At 43.8% G+C, this 19,355-nt stretch overlaps 1 protein-coding gene across 1 annotated transcript in view; it reads left to right on the top strand.

Annotated features, from left to right (window-relative positions):
* Positions 1–18,875, top strand: part of stag1a (stromal antigen 1a) — a 44,413-nt gene extending 25,538 nt beyond the window's left edge. Inside the window, exons 2-32 of the mRNA XM_041953210.1 lie at positions 4,607–4,827; positions 5,128–5,248; positions 5,515–5,670; positions 5,955–6,051; positions 6,130–6,206; positions 6,440–6,644; positions 7,147–7,298; positions 7,764–7,837; positions 8,001–8,124; positions 8,322–8,420; positions 8,561–8,640; positions 8,799–8,906; positions 9,118–9,232; positions 9,561–9,678; positions 9,908–10,011; positions 10,739–10,831; positions 11,558–11,851; positions 11,969–12,039; positions 12,223–12,391; positions 13,339–13,431; positions 13,637–13,811; positions 13,923–14,062; positions 14,476–14,577; positions 14,725–14,873; positions 15,269–15,397; positions 15,483–15,685; positions 15,774–15,942; positions 16,320–16,436; positions 16,520–16,634; positions 16,767–16,847; positions 17,245–18,875. Coding sequence (XP_041809144.1) covers positions 4,799–4,827; positions 5,128–5,248; positions 5,515–5,670; positions 5,955–6,051; positions 6,130–6,206; positions 6,440–6,644; positions 7,147–7,298; positions 7,764–7,837; positions 8,001–8,124; positions 8,322–8,420; positions 8,561–8,640; positions 8,799–8,906; positions 9,118–9,232; positions 9,561–9,678; positions 9,908–10,011; positions 10,739–10,831; positions 11,558–11,851; positions 11,969–12,039; positions 12,223–12,391; positions 13,339–13,431; positions 13,637–13,811; positions 13,923–14,062; positions 14,476–14,577; positions 14,725–14,873; positions 15,269–15,397; positions 15,483–15,685; positions 15,774–15,942; positions 16,320–16,436; positions 16,520–16,634; positions 16,767–16,847; positions 17,245–17,268 — 3,783 coding nt within the window. The 5' untranslated portion in view covers positions 4,607–4,798 and the 3' untranslated portion in view covers positions 17,269–18,875. The remainder of the gene's footprint in view (positions 1–4,606; positions 4,828–5,127; positions 5,249–5,514; positions 5,671–5,954; positions 6,052–6,129; positions 6,207–6,439; positions 6,645–7,146; positions 7,299–7,763; positions 7,838–8,000; positions 8,125–8,321; positions 8,421–8,560; positions 8,641–8,798; positions 8,907–9,117; positions 9,233–9,560; positions 9,679–9,907; positions 10,012–10,738; positions 10,832–11,557; positions 11,852–11,968; positions 12,040–12,222; positions 12,392–13,338; positions 13,432–13,636; positions 13,812–13,922; positions 14,063–14,475; positions 14,578–14,724; positions 14,874–15,268; positions 15,398–15,482; positions 15,686–15,773; positions 15,943–16,319; positions 16,437–16,519; positions 16,635–16,766; positions 16,848–17,244) is intronic.
* The last annotated feature ends 480 nt before the right edge of the window (positions 18,876–19,355 follow it).

The raw sequence follows: 19,355 nt of genomic DNA, 5'->3' as shown, positions 1-19,355 counted from the left end.
TTTGGGATATCCATGAGAAGCTCGAGTGGTGTCAATATGATTGGACCCAGATCTCAGAGAAACTTTTCTTAATGATGTGTTAGAGGTTTGAACTTCTTGCCTTCCCCTCTTCATCATGTTTTTTACTTTTTGTCCATGCAATATTTAAAACTGGTCCAGTGAATCAGAAAACATGTAAGCTAACTACTTTAGATTACAGTAATCTAGAGATGAGCCAATTTGTCCGTTGATCTGTTCGTGCAGTTTTTTAAAGCCAAAATAACAAAAATTCACCACTTACTGCTGGTTTTCTTACCTTACTTCGTTGGACATATATTTGCTTTTAACTACATTTGTGTGTGCGCGTGATGGCTGCCTCATGAATCCTGCATCCGTTTGAAGCACTGGTTGTGCACATCCTCAGAAATTCACGGTAGGCGTGTGCAAGATGCAATTCGTGCGTGAACAATAGGGGCAGTATGGGGATAGTAGCAGATGCCCGTTAAAGCAGATGGTGATGGCGAGCTGCTCTGGCTCACTGTGTGTGTTGTGTGTACGTTTGAATATAATGGAGGGTGTTTCCTCATCATCAATTTCTCGATCTTGTCACGACTTATCATCTCTGACAACTGCTGCTTTTTCCGCCATGATCTCAGAATTCACCAAAGAGTAACCTCCTTCAGTCTTGCCATGTTTATTGTTTATATCGTGCAAATCTGGAAGTGTGAGTGAATCCCGAAGTTCTGTTGGGTCCCTGGTGCGCCCTCTTGTGGTATCCTCCAGTAACACACATAGGCAAATACGCGTACAGTTACGATTTGCAGCACAGCTGGCTGTCTATGCATACATGTGGTTAAAAATCAAATATGTCTCTGGCCTTATTATTCTGTGATAGTAAATTATACCTTGTGGGTTTTGGGCAACAAGACATCTGAACTAGGATTTCCTCTCTAAGCTTGCATGACCACACACAATCAGTTAACAAAGCTCAGTTCAGTTCAGGGACTGTCACAGCACAGCCAAAATGTACTAAACAGAGTGAACAGGTAAGTGGCTCGACATGTATAATTCATTATTCTGCTCTGGGAGTAACTCATCTCAAAATTAGGGTTTATTTAGAGAGAGAGAGATTATTTGCATTCATGCCATTCAAGTAAATGGTATTAAACTGAGAAAAGGCCAAGAGGTGCAAAGTAAATGCAAGTGGCAGCTTCTATCCTGTCCTCTGAAACTGAGGAACAGTTCAGGAGACTCACTGCAAATTATTCATAGTCTCCTGTTGAAAGCTGCTGCAGTCTGTGTGTGTGTGTGTGTGTGTGTGTGTGTGTGTGTGTTTGTGCGGGTGTGAGTAAGTCAGAGGGAGTAACAGTGTGGCGAGAAAATGAGGAAAGCCAATGTGCATTGAGGATTATTTAGTTGTTGGTCGATAATGGGCCAGGCAGTCTCTCTCTGTCTCTCTCTCTCTCTCTCTCCCTCTCTCCCTCTCTCTCTTCCTCTAATTGGGTGTAGTTCAGGACCGAGAAAATAACATGACACAGGGATTGACTCAAATGAAGTTGGCTTCTGTGCCTTCGGAGAAAGATAATCTGATGATGAAAGGGACTCAGAGGCACGTCAGGGTAATAAATAAGAGCAAGCAGGTGAGATACAACAGTCTGCAGTACAGAGGGATGAGGGTGGAGGTGGGGGTGGCATCTCCAGCAGTGGAGGAAAGAGTTAGCAGATGGGACAGTGGTGAAATTACATAATAAGAGCAGGCATGCCTCCACTGTTTTGTGCTCTGAACCGGCACGACTGCGGCTTTAATCCATTTGCTTTGCTACATTCAGTCATGGCTCATTATTAATTAGTTATAACCAGTCTCAAGTGTCTGTGATTGGAGGAGAAATATCATTTAACTGTGCATATGGTGTCTTCTAGCTACATCTTGACTATTTTCAGCTACAGCTGACTCTCCAAATGATGTGTGAAGTGTTTTAGTGGGATTCGTCCGCAAATCAAAATCACTTGAGATGATTAGACGAGATTAAATGAGGTGATAATTCATGAACGCCAGGTCATAGCCCTGCAAATTACAGTCACAGTCTCTTCCCATGTCTCCACAACACAGGTAATTTAGACCCTCAGGTGTTTCGTATGTGTCTCCTCTGGGGTTTTTCTTTGTTTGCTTTTTTCCTGGTTCAAATTCTGACTGTGGGTCCTATTGAAGCGCTCTCTCCATTACAGCTATACATGGTTTTTAGCAGGGATTTCTCCTGTGGCCAGGTGGAATAGCTGTTGTCGAAATTAATTGTCTTACTGTCTGTTAAATATCACATTTTAATTCTTCATTTGTTAAAGTGTTAAAAATCTTGTAGTGTTGTTTGAGGAGATTGAATGCATGTATCGTATGCAGTATTTTATTAAAGGTTAATGGTCGTTAAACTTTCTTTTAAAATGCTTTACAATCAATTAGGGGCTTGTTCTTTATTCTTATAGCCATTTAAATGAATATTTGAAAGTTTTAAATCAGCTTAAATTTGAAAAAGAGAAAAAGCCTTTGTGCACTGCATGTACTTCAGAGTTGGAAGTACAAGATGAACACAGCACCGAAGCTTTTTTCTCTTTATTCACCTATTTATATGTGGATGAAATTTTACTTGTTAGTCTTTTTATTCTCGTATTCTATGTCTGTTTCTCTGCCCCTTTTCTCGTATCACATGCCAATATCTAAATTATATTTAGACATTTATGTCCTAAAAAGACATTTACTTAAAACTTCAGTTAGGTCTCAGAGTTCTCCTTTTATTAAGTTTGTTTTCCTACATGTCAGCCTTTGAATATTTCATTCTCCCTGTCATTTCATTAAATATCCTTCTTATGCTGACACGGAGCTGATGTGTGCAGAGGAAAAAACATGTTCGGGTAACGTAAAGATTTTAGAAGGCAGGTGGATTTGTCATCTCTGTTGCAGCATTTTATGCAAGTTGACATTTCTGCTTTGTCCGTCCAGGTTTTTGCATGCTGTGCCTCAGTCGGCCAGGATTATTTGCCTCAACATTTATGTGTGCAGCCGTGTCAGCAGAATCTGGCCCCTTTATCCTTATGTAGGTTTAATATCAGTGCAGCAGGAATATTAAGCACCAAGATCGATTGGAAGCTTATGTGCATGTGAGCAGGTCAAATCCCAGCCTGTGGGCCCTGCCTGTTGAAGTTTGAAAAAGGCCATTTTTGATTTTCTTAAATATTAATTAGACACCATGCAGGATTAGTGACTTTACAAATAGATTCTGTGGTTGTTATGATGACTTCACCTTCACTGAGTCTCATGGTGTTGCTCAGATGACAGCCTGACTGTGTGAGAACAGTGAACCAGACAGATGACTGACTGTGTGTGTGTGCGTGTGTGTCTGTCTGTGTGTGTGCAGTTCAGCGTGGTGAAACAGGGGGCTCTCCTGCCCATGTTATTCCTCAGTACAAACACTGTGTGGAAGACTGTATTTAAATACACACTCTCTTAGCCTGCCCCCTACTGTTGCCCAGACCTACTTCCAAACACACACGTATACACTCACACACACTCTGGGGAAAATAATACCTTTAAAACACTTTGTGGATGAACAGAACTGGACTGGAACTGAGCTGTGAGTTAAATGAGTGTTAAATGATTTTTCTAAGCCCACTTGTCCCAGTTAAAACTCAATTAAGCAGTTTGGAGATAGACTTTGGGCAGAGGACTTTGTGGATCATACTGCCTCTTGTGGTGAAGAGCGGCATTACTCCCCTTCTGCTCTGCTTCATTAGCATATGAACAGGTCAGTAACTAATATTATAATTACCTTAGCTGCCCGTTTTGTGAATGGGAATTTACCCTAACTGTTAGCTGTGGCTGCAAGGCATTATGGGGTTGTTTCATTGAGTTTGCATTGTTTGTGGCCCCTTTCACAAATCTTCACAACTCAGAATAGGATTCCTGGAAATCATATCTTTCTCCAACTTTTGTCTAACAAAGACTTTTTTTTTAACCATATGTTAAGGCTTTGAGCCTACTTTCACAAAGATTAAAACGGTGTAATGTCAGACTTAAGCTCATCTTACTCTTAATATAATAAAGGAATTTTACTTACTTTTGGCATTTTGGTAACATCTGAACATTTCTCAGGGGTATTTCTCAGATTGTAGAACAACAACACTCCTGTGTACAAATCCTCACTACATCCCACAATATTTTGCAGTTGTAGTTCTCAAAGTGGCCAGTTGGTGTCCTCCTCTCCCCATTTCCACTTCCCCAGCCAGATCGACCAGAGTGAATGATTGAACTGTCTCTCTCTGCTTTCAGTGACATTTTACAATTTTGACACTGTAGACATTCAGGCTACACGCATCATATAACCTCTTAGGTGTTAGCTAATGTTAAAAACCTCTCAAAGCAGCTATTTGTCACGGTTTTATTTACTAAATCACCAGGGATTTGATGCAATCACTCCATTACCTCCTTAATAACTTGACCCCTTTAATATCTAGATCAGGTTTCTGTTTATGAGCACATGCCTCACTGCTGCAAAAGCATATCTGCAAAAGAGCACGGTTGCATTTGCTTTGAAATACATGTTTAAATAATCATTTTCTGTCTGTTTTGTCTTTCCAGGAGCTGAAGAGAGTTAAGTGCCAGCAAGTTGAGTGCAGTCCGTCCTGGGGCCTCTCCTCCCTCCTCTTTCCTGAACTTTCCCCCAGCCGAGCTGCTGTCTTGTGCCTCCATCTTTGGACCTGAAGCACACTCAGTCCTGAAGACACACATAAGACAGGGTTACACACCTCACCTCCACCCCCACCTACCAGCATGATCACCTCGGAGCTCCCCGTCCTCCAGTGAGTCAAAAACACAATTTGCAGAAAGAGAAAATTGCATGCATTTACAGTACAGAAGAAGAAACAACTTTGAATCCCCAGTTACAAAAATGATGCACTTGAAGCTTAAACCTTAGTTTTAAAAAACTCCCAACATGTTTATACTTCACTAAAACAAGCAGTTTGGTTTGCCCTTCATCCTCAGAGTTCCACTTCTGTGAAGAGCATTATCTGTCATTTTGGAATTTAACATTCGCTCTACTCTGTGGATGAGTAAAAGCTTTCGAATGCACGTGAGTCATGTGAATTTTGGTCTCTTAGGGACTCATCCAATGAGTCTGGGGCAACAGATGCAGTGGGCTTAAGTATGAGCATGAGTGAGATGGACGATCCAGAGCTGAAAGGCAAGAAGAAGAGAGGGAGGCCTGGAAAACAACCCCCGGTACGAGTCTGTGTCCGTGGAAGTTTGTGTAAATCCTGGTTAACAAGCAGACTTTGTGTGCATGGCTCTGTTTTTGGTTGTATGAGTGTGTGGATGGATGTGTGTGTTGAAAGAGGTGAGTAAACCCTCAGCTGCTGGCCCCTATGACCCTCAGTGTATGTACGTCTGTGTTTGTGTGTACCTGACTGCATATTTCTGCTTCTTGTATGAATGAGTGTTTGGGTGCTTTGTTTCCTTCCTGTCTCATGACATCTCCGCACCCACAGACATCCAATAAGAAGCCTCGGAAGTCACCGACGGACAAGGCTGTGGGTGTAGCAAGAGGGCGGGGGAAAGCCAACGGTGTGGCTCAACATAACGGAGACGGTGGAGACCCGGTCACTCTTTTTGAAGTTGTCAAACTGGGCAAGAGTGCCATGCAGGTGAGTGAAAGAAGTTTTTTTTTATTTTAGAAGTCACTCAAAATGCAGGTAACTTCCATTGTTGTTGCTCATATATCTGTTTGTAAATATGTATGTAGCACCCATCTATTTTGTTCGAACAGACCATATTTCTGTTTGCACCTCAGCGGCTGTTGTTTGAAATCTGTTTTCTCTCGTGTGTAACAGACTTTGTTAAGCATTGTTTTAGGTGGAGAAGACATTTTAAAATCTTACTGTTGTGACTGTGTGTTTCTTTTTCTCTCTCTCTCTCTCTCTGTGTACAGTCTGTGGTGGACGAGTGGATCGAGTCATACAAACAGGACAGAGACTTGGCGTTGCTGGACCTCATCAATTTTTTCATCCAGTGCTCAGGGTGCAAAGGTAGGACTAGTGAAGCCCCTCAGCGGTTTTGTGCTCATGTGTCAACAACTGGATTAAAGCCTGTTATTCTGTAACCAGGCACCGTGAGGATTGAGATGTTCAGGAACATGCAGAATGCAGAGATCATCCGCAAGATGACTGAAGAGTTTGATGAGGTAAGTTCCTGCATCAGTAAGAGAGTTATTAATGCTCACTCAAAGGTTTACTGTGCAGGAATAGTCAGTAACTGTTTGTAAACACACTGGCCCCTCCTCCCTGGCTCAACGGTTTGTCACATCTGTTTTCATTTTTTACTTTTTATTCTTCTACCAACTGCTCCTCACATGGCAGATTTTGAACCAGATGACTGATAATCAGTAAAGAAGCCTCTCTGTGTTTGTGTCGACAGGACAGCGGGGATTATCCTCTCACCATGCCGGGGCCCATGTGGAAGAAATTCCGCTACAACTTCTGCGAGTTCATCAGCGTGTTGATCCGCCAGTGTCAGTACAGCATCATCTACGACGAGTACATGATGGACACGGTGATCTCCCTCCTCACCGGGCTGTCCGACTCTCAAGTGCGAGCCTTCAGACACACGTCCACGTTAGCAGGTAATGACACCAGCTTTATGACAGACAGGTCTTATCGTTACACTAACAAGGAGACATTTATTTGTCCAGCGTGTTGCTGAACAGTGATTAAATGAGTTACGCACACCCCTCCTAATTGGCTGGCAGTGAACGATGTCGCTTTGGTAGTGCTGTAGCTAGGTAATGACAGCAAGTAAAATGTGTTCATTCCTGTTAAAACAAGTTGTCTTCAAAGATAATGAAGATGTTAAAAACAAGTAAGATTAATAGTAGAGGTGCCACTTCCTGCTCAAACATTGTCTCATTTGAGGAAACATGTTTTATGTGTGAGGCTTCACTGTTAGCATTGAAGATTCCTCTGTTGTTATCTTAAAATCATACATTTTACTCTAGATTGCACCAGTGTTTTACAAGAGATAGAAAATATCACATTCAAAAACAAATTTCCTGCGTGGAAAGTCTGAAGCATTTGATTGTGTATTTATCACTCAGTCTCATTATGTGCATTTGTCTCTCTGCATAGCGATGAAGCTGATGACAGCGCTGGTGAATGTGGCGCTGAACCTGAGCATTCACCAGGACAACACCCAGAGACAGTACGAGGCAGAGAGGAACAAGATCGCCGGCAAACGAGCCAACGAGAAGCTGGAACTGCTGCTACAGAAGAGGAAGGAGGTCGGTCAGATTTGATATTTAAAGGCATTTCTCTAAGTGTTGAGCTGAATCTCGAGCTGTATGTGCAGGATTTCATGCATAGCACTAGCGCAGCCAGAGCAAATACTTTGACTGATGCTCCAGCAGCTGAAGTGAAAGTGACATAACTAACCCACCGTTTTGTGAGGTATGCTCAAAATAAACTTGCATGAAGCGCTAAATCTGAGCCTGCACTGTGGGTGCGATCGTCTTGCAGGAACGTAACAAACAGACTGCAACGATGCTGCAACAAGCGAGAAGATTACTGAGAGTGAGGCTGAGAGCACATGGCCTGCACACAGGCTGAGAGACGGGCTTTTTTGAGAAAGACAGAGAAATTGGAGGCTATTTAACCCCAAGTGCCTGTTTAGCCTGTTGGAATACTGTGCGGCAGATCTAAATGGCCGCCGACTGTCTTGTCTGTAACTCTGTGTTGTCTCTTTGCAGCTTCAGGAAAACCAAGATGAAATAGAGAATATGATGAATTCCATCTTCAAGGGAATCTTTGTGCATCGCTACAGGTACACTTTGTGCCGCTTGATGCTGATCATGACTATTTGCAAGTTTTTAGAAGATTATTTTTCATCAGTCGGTTGTGCTGATTATTAACAGCAGCCCTGATGATAATAATATCTTAATAGTAATAATAATGATAACGTTGGTGATTGGACTCTTTTTTTCCAGGGATGCGATTGCTGAAATCCGAGCCATCTGTATCGAGGAGATCGGGGTGTGGATGAAGATGTACAGCGATGCTTTTCTTAATGATAGTTACCTGAAATATGTTGGATGGACACTACACGACAGAGTAAGCACACAGTCGCACCACCACCTGACTGTTTTTCTCACCTTTCTTCAAGACTTGGTTGATATTGTCTTGGTGTCTTGGCGCACTGCAACGGAACTGATACAGTGGGTGGGATGATATTTACACAAAGACAGCCCACCAGGATCTCCTTTTCTTTGAGGGGTTTTGAACTGTCTTTCTCTCTCCATCTATATCAGCAAGGAGAGGTGCGTCTGAAGTGCCTGAAAGCTCTGCAGAACCTCTACACAAACAGAGAACTGTTCCCCAAGTTGGAGCTTTTCACCAACCGCTTCAAGGTAACAGCTGCAGGAATGACAACAAGAACCCTGACTGCCTTTAAGCCACTCTGCAGCAGCACTGACATTTTCTCTTTTCTGTTTTGTGTTCTGCTTACTTATCTCAGCTCCTTCCCTGTTAATTATATCTATCTTGACAGGACCGTATAGTATCAATGACACTGGATAAGGAGTACGATGTGGCTGTGGAAGCCATCAGACTGGTCACACTAATCCTGCAGTGAGTACCGTTCATGCTTTCAACTTTGTCCCTTTATAGGTTCAATACATTTAGTTTCATGTAACTCTTATTATCTCTGACTCTCGTACTGTGAGGAGACCCTGGGATTGATTTAAATCTATGTGTTGAGTGTGACTCCTTTTGATGATCTGCTGCAGGGGCAGTGAGGACGCCTTGTCCAATGAGGACTGTGAGAACGTCTACCACCTGGTTTACTCTGCCCATCGACCAGTAGCAGTTGCTGCTGGAGAGTTTCTGCACAGGAAGTGAGTTCAACCTGAGTTCTCTCCTAATTTATCTAAAAATAAGTTTGACTTCAAATAGTGCTGAGCTGTACTTTTAGTTGGATCTTGTTTCAGTCAGTCATTCAGTGGTGTGTTTCGTCTCTATACTTCTCTCACTGTCTTTCCTCCTTTTCCACTCTTCTGTCTATTTCTCTTTTCTACATCTTGCTCTCCTCGTTTCTTTCTCTGTCAGGTTGTTCAGTCGTCATGACCCACAGGCTGAAGAGGCGCTGGCTAAGCGCAGAGGCAGGAGCAGTCCCAACGGGAATCTCATCCGCATGCTGGTGCTCTTCTTTCTGGAGAGCGAGGTAACGCTCACACTTAAAGACAAAATGTCACTGTTATTGCACATGATGCACACATTAGAGAATAAAGAGAGAAGGAAATGACGGTCAAGTTGTCCTTTCCTGGTTAGCAGTGCAGATGGAAGTAAATATTAATTAACCTTAATGGTGCAGTAAAGTAAAACACTTGTTCAATTTGAGCTGTTTGATTGTTAAATGTCATTTTGCTCGGCTCATGCAAAATCTCACCATCTTCATAGATAACGGTGACAAAAGGTTTCAGCTGTAAGTTTGCAAAAAAAAAAAGGCTGCAAAACCTGATCATGCACTAAGTTTCTTTCTGTGTGTTTAGCTCCATGAGCACGCAGCCTACCTGGTGGACTCATTGTGGGAAAGCTCTCAGGAGCTGCTGAAAGACTGGGAGTGTATGACTGAACTTCTGCTGGAGGAGCCTGTGCAGGGAGAGGAGGGTACGTTTCATACACACACACACACACACACACAGTTCTTATTGTCTCTTTTAGTCTATGACGCGGTGTTACCTCATGTCAGCTGAAAACCAGCTAGAAGAGGTGATGCAACGAAATCCTGTTCCTTGAAACTTTTTCTGTCTTTGACCTTCGCGCTCTCTCCCTCTCTCTCTCTCTCTGTCTCTCTCTCTCTCTCCTTTGCTCTGAACCCGTCTGTCTGTCTCTGCAGTGTTGTCAGACAGACAGGAGAGCGCTCTGATAGAGCTGATGGTGTGCACCATCCGACAGGCAGCAGAGGCACACCCACCTGTCGGCAGAGGCACCGGCAAACGGGTAGGTCAAGTAAACACACTTGACACCAGCACCGCTCTGTCAGCATTCACCTTGAATTGTAGGTGAGATGGGTTGAAAGTGAGACTGATGAGATGAGAGAGCAATGACCGCACCTGCCAACAGACGCCTACTTAAATACTTACCTAATCTATTAACGAAATTGGCTCCCAGGAAGTCAACAGTGCTCGACCCTGAGATTTAGGACTGGACTGAGGTGTGCAATACTGTGTCTAAATGTGATGCCAGGCAACAGCAGCCAAAAAGGTTCAGGTAAACATCAGAATCGAGGATATTGATCCTTAGAGTGTTCATGTTGAGCTCTGTAATCAACCTCAGTAGAATAAGTTGCTGGTTAAGACTTTCTTTGCCATTTGCCCCTTGTACAGAAGTAATTGTACTCAGTTTAGAAGTGGTTGTCACAATCTGCCAATTTCAAAAATGGATTCATGCGACAACATGTTAAGACAGTGTTCTTTATGTTTGACAGGAGATCAGGTTGAAGAGTATAATTATAGGCTAGTGGTTTTGACAATGAAAGAAACAGGTGAGGTAAATGATACTGTAAGCAAGGCACAGACTCCCCTGCAGGTTTCTGCATTGGGGCAGAATAATTTTTCCTTGCATTAACTTTCCTGGTCACATTGAGAGGGCAGAATTCTCCATCCAACAAAAAATCTTTTACACCCGCTGCTTCATTTGACCTAAAGTTTTGTGTCTGTGTGTCCAGGTGCTGACAGCGAAGGAGAGGAAGACCCAGATAGATGATAAGAACAAACTGACAGAGCACTTCATCATGGCTCTGCCCATGCTTCTGTCCAAGGTAAGACCGTCCTGAATGCCAGGCTGCACAGAGCCTGCGACAGACAGGCTGATGACACTCAATAATGACTCATGGGCCGGGTGACTGATCTGTTTGTCGACCTAATTGTCAAAATAATTGATTGCTTTTGTTATTGAGTGTTACTAAATGTGCGCCACTCTGGGCAAGTGTGCTGGATAAATACTTAAAGATCCCCTCCAGACATGTTTTAAGACATATATAAAACACAACTTTGACTAATAATGTGCTTCTGGTATGGTTTTTCCACAAAAAAAGATCTATAATCTTAAAATTCTTCTAAATCTACGCTTTCTCCTTTCTCCTCTCTCTCCTGAATGCAAAGATGTATCACTTCAAAAGTTTGACTACTTCACAATAGGTATCTCCTTCTTTGCTGTAGCAGGTCAGTTCTCAGGGTTTGTGCGCTGAAGGATTCAGGTTTTCACATCACATTTGTGGAAGTCAAATATTGGACCAGGATTGGCTTCCAAACTGTTTGTGATGTCACAAATCATGCCTCTTTAATACTGGATGTTCAGTGAGCACAGAGAAACTTTCCACTTTCAGCAGATGAATGTGAGAACAGCCTTGTAGATTCAAACTCTGCTCAAACATTAAACTATAGGAACAAGAATTGATGGCTCTCTCTTTCTCTTTTCTGCCTCTGTACATCTGCTTTAACTTTATTATTTATCGTATTCCCGTCTCTGTCTCCTTCCACAACAGTACCAGGCAGACTCGGAGAAGGTAGCTAACCTCCTGCAGATCCCTCAGTACTTTGACCTGGACGTGTACAGCGCCGGGCGCATGGAGAAGCACCTGGACGCCTTGCTGAAGCAGATCCGGCTGGTGGTGGAGAAGCACATCGAGACCGACGTGCTCGAGGCCTGCAGCAAGACCTACAGCATCCTCTGCTCTGAGGAGTACACCATCATGAACCGCGTGGACATCGCCCGCTCACAGCTCATCGACGAGATGACGGACCGCTTCACGCACTCTGTGGAGGAGCTGCTGCAGGAGGTATGAGGGAAAGTCATTTAAACGAGTTGCATGTCAGTGTTTTGTCTTATTCACTTTGTGTGTTTCAGTGCGGAGCAGAAAGTCTTTGTGCACTAACAGGTGTTTGTTATTCTGCAGGCTGAGGAGGCAGATGATGACGATATCTACAATGTTTTATCTACTCTCAAGAGACTCACGGCCTTCCACAAGTAACACTCTCTCTTCACTTATTACTTTCCATCTTTTTAGGCCTGCAACTAACCATTATGTGCATCTCACCATGTGCAATTCACTCCAGAACATCTGTAAATTCCACTAACAGGCCACTAAGTGAACTTGATGACTTACATACTGTAAGAAATGGAATGTGTTTTGCTCGTTTCCCTCCTCAGTGCCCACGACTTGACGCGGTGGGATTTATTTGGAAACTGCTACCGGCTGCTGAAGGCAGGCATCGAGCAGGGCTCCATGCCGGAGCAGATAGCCGTCCAGGCCCTGCAGTGCTCCCACTACTCCATCCTCTGGCAGCTGGTCAAGATCACAGAGGGAGCTCCCAGCAAGGTACTGGACTCACCTCATTGACAAAGCTTTAACACCGCACGCTCACAGATCCCAGGTTTATCCTGAATCAGGGGCTCAGAGATAAGACTACAGAGGGACAGGAGCTTATCTGTATTTCTGCACCCCCGATTCAGTGTCTTTACCCCCAGTCTATCTCATTTAACACTTAAACACATGGCACAGAGGCATCAGATCCCAAGGCTGTTATTTTGTGGTGGACTGAAGCCCAAACCTCCAAGACAGTTTAACCTCTATTACTGGGAAATATCCTACAGCGCAGCATATTAAGCCGAAGGTCTTTTTAGCTCAAGTTCAATAGTTCTGTAGTCTGACCAACAGTAGCTTAAAGATTTCCCATGTGCACCCACTATATGTCACTTAATTCTCCACTATTAATTCAAAGTGCTTTACATAAGACAAGATATAGGAAAAAGGGAAATACCTACAATCATGATTTACTACAGCCTGAGCTGATATATTCAAAAAGTCAGAAATAGAACAGATATATAAACAGATATTCATATTTGAGAAGCTGAAGCCTGTAATCTTTTTTTTTTTTTTGGTAAGTTTTGCTTGAAAAATAACTCAGTGCTTTAGTGACCTGGGCTGGCAGTGTGTCGACAATAAAAAGAGAAACGAAACCTGATCTTCATTAGCTGATCAGTCGCCCATGTCCCACTCTGCTCTGTGAGCCCTTGACAGACTCCACCAGGCCAACACAAGGTGTATTGACTCTTGTGCCTCAGCGGAGTGAGATGATGATTTATTGAAATCATTAAACTTCGATTAGTTAGCTGGTGCAAGACATTTAGCCTGATTGATTCAACTGTTTACTATCGATTTCTGTTAAAGTGTGGCTAATGGTGTGTGTGTGTGTGTGTGTGCGCGCGGGTGCGTGTTTGTGCTTGTGCTTGTGTACATTTGTGCACGTGTACGTGTGTGTGCAGGATGACCTGGTGGCTCTCAGGAGAGTAGTAAAGTCCTTCCTGGCTGTGTGCCAGCAGTGCCTGTCCAACGTCAACACACCAGTCAAAGAACAGGTAAGAACACACACCTGACATGACACGCTCAGTATCAAACTGTGTGCATTATTGTCAGAGACGTGCCTCAGTGTGTGATGTGCTATGACAATCCAACACACAGTCAAATGTATTTTGGTTTTCTAAAAGCCTGGAGAGGGAGAAGGTACAAACGTCAACTTCTTTTTAATCGAATCGTAACTCTTCACTTGCGCCTCTTCTACAGGCGTTCATGCTTCTCTGCGACCTGCTGATGATCTTCAGTCACCAGCTGACGTCTGGCGGCAGGGAGGGCCTGCAGCCGCTGGTCTTTAACCCGGACAGCACGCTGCAGAACGAGCTGCTCAACTTCGTCCTGGACCACGTCTTCATCGACCAGGACGATGAGAGTCAGAGCATGGGTGAGAGGCCGCTCTGTTTTTGGGTCTGTGCGTATTGTTTTAGGAATAACATAAGAATGAGATAAGCTTGAAGCTGAAGTTGATATTTTCCTTCTTTTTTTCTCCCCCCAGAGGGAGACGAGGAGGACGAAGCCAACAAGATCGAGGCTCTCCACAAAAGGAGAAATCTGCTCGCAGCTTTCTGCAAGCTCATCATCTACGACATCGTGGACATGCCCGCTGCTGCCGACATCTTCAAACACTACATGAAGGTGGCTGTGAATGTGTACTTTACATTTCAACATAGTGACATGATTGTCTTGATTGCAGAACAAATTCTGCAGTAGCTTTGATTTCCTATGGTAAAGTTTGTGGTTGTTACATGAGAAAATGAGATTTCTGTAGGATGTAGCAGATTCATCTTAGTAATCATCAGTGAGATGAGGCAGAGAAGTGAACTGACGAAAGTGGATATGCACAATGATAATTAAATAGAGAAGGAAATAACTGCTTAATGAGGGAAGTCATTGGAAAAATAAGGAGCTTTGGAAGTTTTAGATGTGTTTTTTCCTTTTAAACAAACAACATGTAACCCAAGTTGTTAGGATGTCAGATTTTATGAACACAAATTGTGCTAAACTTTGTGTTCTTGCATGTTTTTAATTGTTTTCTTTCTCTGTCTCAGTACTATAATGATTATGGCGACATCATCAAGGAAACTCTTAGTAAAACCAGACAGACCGACAAGATTCTCTGTGCCAAGACCCTCATCCTCAGTCTGCAGCAGGTGAGACACAGATGAAGGCAACCTGTCTGGCTTGAAATATTGCTTTCTTTGGTACTGCATGTCAAGAATAAAAAAAACATGAGAGTGCGTTTTTTAAGTTACGAGTTCTCTTGTTTTAACAAACCTTTTTTCACATGTGTGTTGCAGCTGTTCAACGAGCTCCTGCAGGACCAGGGACCCAACCTGGACCGGACGTCGTCTCACGTCAGCGGCATCAAGGAGTTGGCCCGCCGTTTCGCCCTCACCTTCGGCCTGGATCAGATCAAGACCAGAGAGGCTGTTGCCACGCTGCACAAGTAAGACTATGAGTGCTGTGTGCTTCTCTAAGGGGGGCGCTAGACTGGACTCAGACATGGAGGAAGTTAAGGAAGCTTAAACTGAGGTTAAAGTGAACCTAAAGACCATGAGGGTTTGGAGAGTCTGCAAATGACTGTGCTACATTTTAGTGATGCTAATTTGAATCTGGACACAGGATGCTGCAGGTGCTCCTGTGCTGAGGAAAAGTAAACCCAACACCGGTGAAAGTGGACATTATCAGAATTTAAGTTAACTGAAGTCAAGAGTCAAATATTTTCTCCTATCAAGTCCTAGAAGTTTTTCCATGTATGTTTTTTATTTCTTTGTCTTTGCTCATTTTTGTCACTCTTTCTGTCTCTATTCCTGCCTCTTTCTCTGTCTCGTTTCATATCAGGGATGGAATAGAGTTTGCCTTTAAGTACCAGAATCCTCGAGGACCAGAGTTTCCTCCCATCAACCTGGCCTTCCTGGAGGTTCTGAGCGAATTTTCCTCCAAACTAATCCGCCAAGACAAAAAGACAGTGTAAGTACTCCCTTCCATCTCTTTCACCTGAAGCTCTTAATGAAGAATAGATGAATTTATGCTGAAATACTGCATGTCCCTTCAGCCACTCGTACCTGGAGAAGTTCATGTCAGAGTCGATGTCGGAGCGCCGGGAGGACGTGTGGCTGCCGCTCATCTCCTACAGGAACAGCCTGCTGACGGGAGGAGACGAGGACCACATGTCCGTCACATCGGGCTCCAGCAGCAAGACCGGCTCAGTCCGCAGCAAGAAGGGACGACCGCCGCTACACAAGAAACGCATCGAGGGTGAGGAGACAGACGCGAAGATGAGCGGTTTGGGCCGCCTTTGCTGCACTGAACGCTGGAACTGAACTTTCTGTGTGTTCCTTTTCAGAGGAGAGTAGCGTTGAGGGCTCGTGGATGCTGCGTAATGACACTCTTCAGACACCAGGAGCGCTGCAGACCCCTCAGCTCACCTCGACAGTCCTTAGAGAGAACAGACCAGCAGAACACATGCCAGACCCGGACTCAGAACCCGGATCAGAGAACGACTTCGTACACAAGTGAGCGTGCACACATGATTCTGCATTCAAATATTTACTCAAGTAAAAGCACAAAAGTACTTGCATCAAAATATACTTACAAGTACCAAAAGTAAAAGTACTCATTATGCAGACTGGCCCAATTCAGAATCATATATTATATTACTGGATTATAATTAGTGATACATTAATGTGTACATCACTGTAATATTGAAGCTGGTAAAGGTGGAGCTAATTTGAATTACTTTACATACTGCTGGGTATGTATTGTATTGTATCAGTCACCGTCTTCTGTTCACTTATGAATACATACATTGAACTGACGCGTCCTTTTGGTAAAAGAAAGCACTCAGAGGTGATATCAGACCGGAGTACGTTGACCGTCTGTTTGTCCTCAGTCCTCAGATGCAGATGTCGTGGCTCGGCCAGCAGAAGATGGAGGAGGTGAACAGAAAGGACCGGACGGGCATGAACTACATCAAGTCACGCAGCAATCAGGGCGTCCGGCAGACTGTGTAAGTGTGTTGGAGAGCCACCACAGAGAAAGAGGATGATACACAGATTCTTTCTGATTGTTTTTCTTTTGTTTTCCCATCAGGCGTGGGTTGATGGAGGATGACGCGGAGCCCATCTTCGAGGATGTGATGATGTCATCGCGGGGCCAGCTGGAGGACATGAACGAGGAGTTTGAAGACACTATGGTGATCGACCTGGTGAGTGAAGTCGCTTTTTCTCACTGCGCTTGATTTGGGAAATTCCACAGAAAGACCTGAAGATTCGTCAGGATTCATTGTCTTAATTCATTCTTTATCAAATGTCTGAATTTTGGCATTCGTCCTTCCCAGCCGCCATCGAGGAACAGACGTGAAAGAGCGGAATTAAGACCGGACTTCTTTGACTCTGCAGCGATGATTGAGGACGAGTCGGTATGTAAAACAATTTGTATCTTTAAACAACACAAATAGTTTTAAGATGTAACTTCAGGCTCTGGCAAATTGTGATTGACATTTTTGCTATTTTCTGACCAAATGATTAATTGAGAAAATGACCTGAAGGTTAGTGTACAATAAAACAATCATCATTAGTTAGTTACAGCCACATGCATAAATCAGTAATCTCAAACTACAACTACAGCTAGGTTTGTTTACAGATTTTAAAGGCACCCTGTGTAGAATGTGAACTTTACAGCTCTGGCGCCCCCTAGTGGCCATCAGAAAAGACGCCGCGGCAGATAGCGACGCATGCTGCTTACTGCAGGGTTGCGGCCGGGACATTTTCACTCTAAGATGGTCTAAACAGTCGTTCTCCTCTCCACTGTTCCAGGGTTTCAGCATGCCCATGTTCTGATCCGGGAAAAGGCAACGATCCTCAGATCAGGATCCTTATCAGGAGTAAACACACGTGAGGGGGGGTTGGGATGTCGTCACCCGCATAACCTGCCAATCAGACTCTTAAGAAGAAGAAAAAAAACATTGCTGAAGTACTTTTCTCTTTCTATAAGACGTGATGGAAGGATGTTTGTCAAGCGGATCTACTGATGATCCCGCGTCGGCTGGAAGCATGAAGCGTGGATCGGCTCTGTTCTTTCAGGCGGGCCGGAGGATCCAGAATATTCTCCAGAGTCTTGTTCAGATTACTTGAGAGCTTTGTCATGCTCCTAATCTTCCTCCTCCTCCTCCTCCTCCTCTACAGCCTGTTGGTTTAGCTCTTGTTAGCGGTAGCTCTGATGGCGCGCCGACTGCCGGCCGATGAATACTCGCAGTTTTTACGGTCCCCCTGGTACACGGATGTACAGTTGTTTGGTTCGGCTCCCGATCAGCCGCGCAGAGCAGCATAACACTCTGTACAGCCCCCCTCCCCCCTTCTTTTGGTGTCGCACTTCAATCTGTCTGGTTAAATCCAACATAGAGAGGATCTCAGTACTAAATGTTCTATATCTTTGCTCTTATTACCACCCAACGACCCCCCCTCCCTCTGTTCGCCATCTGAGTCCTTGTGTGCGGTGGTGCTGGTGTGTGAAGTGTGTGTAAAGTGTTGGTGGTGATGATGATGATGATGATGATGATGGAGAACATGCACACTGAGGTCGGCAGCGGTTCGCCGACCTGGAGGAAGTGATGTAACTGTCTCGTGTGTGACGTCAAAGCAGAGCAAGTGTTGCCATTTAACGGGGAAGCCACGCCCCCCCCTCCCGCCCTAGCAGACCTACCCCTGGACAGAAGCCCCCCACCCTCTTACATCTCGGACATGTTCTGCACACACCCTCGAATAACGGCTTTTTGAAGTTAAAAGGTTTTAAAAAAAAGACAATAAACATATTTTGAATTCTGTAGCTTTAGTACTAAAGTTTTAAATCAAGTGTGTTTTTGTTTTTGTCTGATGTTTGTACAGGTTTTTCTTGAATATGTATCTTGTTTGTTGCCAAATTGTGGCCTACATACTTACGGTATATTCCAGCCCCTTCCCCGACACCCGTGACTCATATCTAACGGTTACCGAGCTCAGATTGTTGCTGTGGGATAGCAGCTTTTCAAGCGCTGTATGGTCAGATTGTAATCGTTTCACAGTACAGTATTACATTATCTGTTGGGCTTGTTCATTTTACAGGCCAGATCAAGTTAAGTTTTGGCACATGCCTAGAGTGTTGAATCAAGAAGTTGAAGATTTGTTGTTATCATATCCAGTGCAGTGATGGTTCTCTGTCTGACAGGTTTGTTTGAATGTGTTTCGAATGTTTCCAGCCATATCGTCGTTCACCCACCGTCTATCAATCAGTTACCTTTTCCCTCGGCTGGCTTGGCAGTCCTCTTGTAAATATCAGAGACAATTGGATCTTTTCTGCAGTGCAGTTGACATCAGTCGCCCTTAAAATGCTCTAAAAGCCTGTTTTGTTTTGTTTTTTTTCTGTGAACCTAAATTCTTTTTAATAAAATAAAATCTGTAATCGATTTATGGACCAGTGTTTGCGTGTGCGCCTTTGTTTCGCTACCTCAGCGTCGTTCAAACCAGCTGCACTTTAATGGTGGGCTGTAACTGTGTAGAGCTTGATGGTTGATTTTTGACCTTGGAAACAGCTGTTGACAGAACCACCTCAGCTCCAGGTTCAATTTCTCACTGGTTCTGGAGCTTTCAGCGGTTTCACATGATCCTCATCAGCCGTCATGGAACTGCAGGTGTTCAAACTTTCCATGATTTTCAGCTCCACTAATTCTTCTCATACGTGTTTACTTAAAAGTCGAGCTGGACAGTTGAAATGTTCTGATGTTCCACAGAAACCTGGCTGACTCAATCTGCTGATGAGGAGTTAATGTTGTCCAGTGTAATAAAATCAGTATTATATTGAAATTAACCTGTAGTTTCAGTCAATTTGAGATGGAGGAAATGAACGCAATGCAAATTCATTTTATTGCACATCTTTCCTTAACTCTCAGTGA

Source organism: Chelmon rostratus, chromosome 15 (assembly GCF_017976325.1).
Source record: "Chelmon rostratus isolate fCheRos1 chromosome 15, fCheRos1.pri, whole genome shotgun sequence".
NCBI lineage: Eukaryota > Metazoa > Chordata > Actinopteri > Chaetodontiformes > Chaetodontidae > Chelmon > Chelmon rostratus.
Note: the sequence above shows the minus strand (reverse complement) of the source record. Positions and strands in the feature narration are given on the sequence as shown.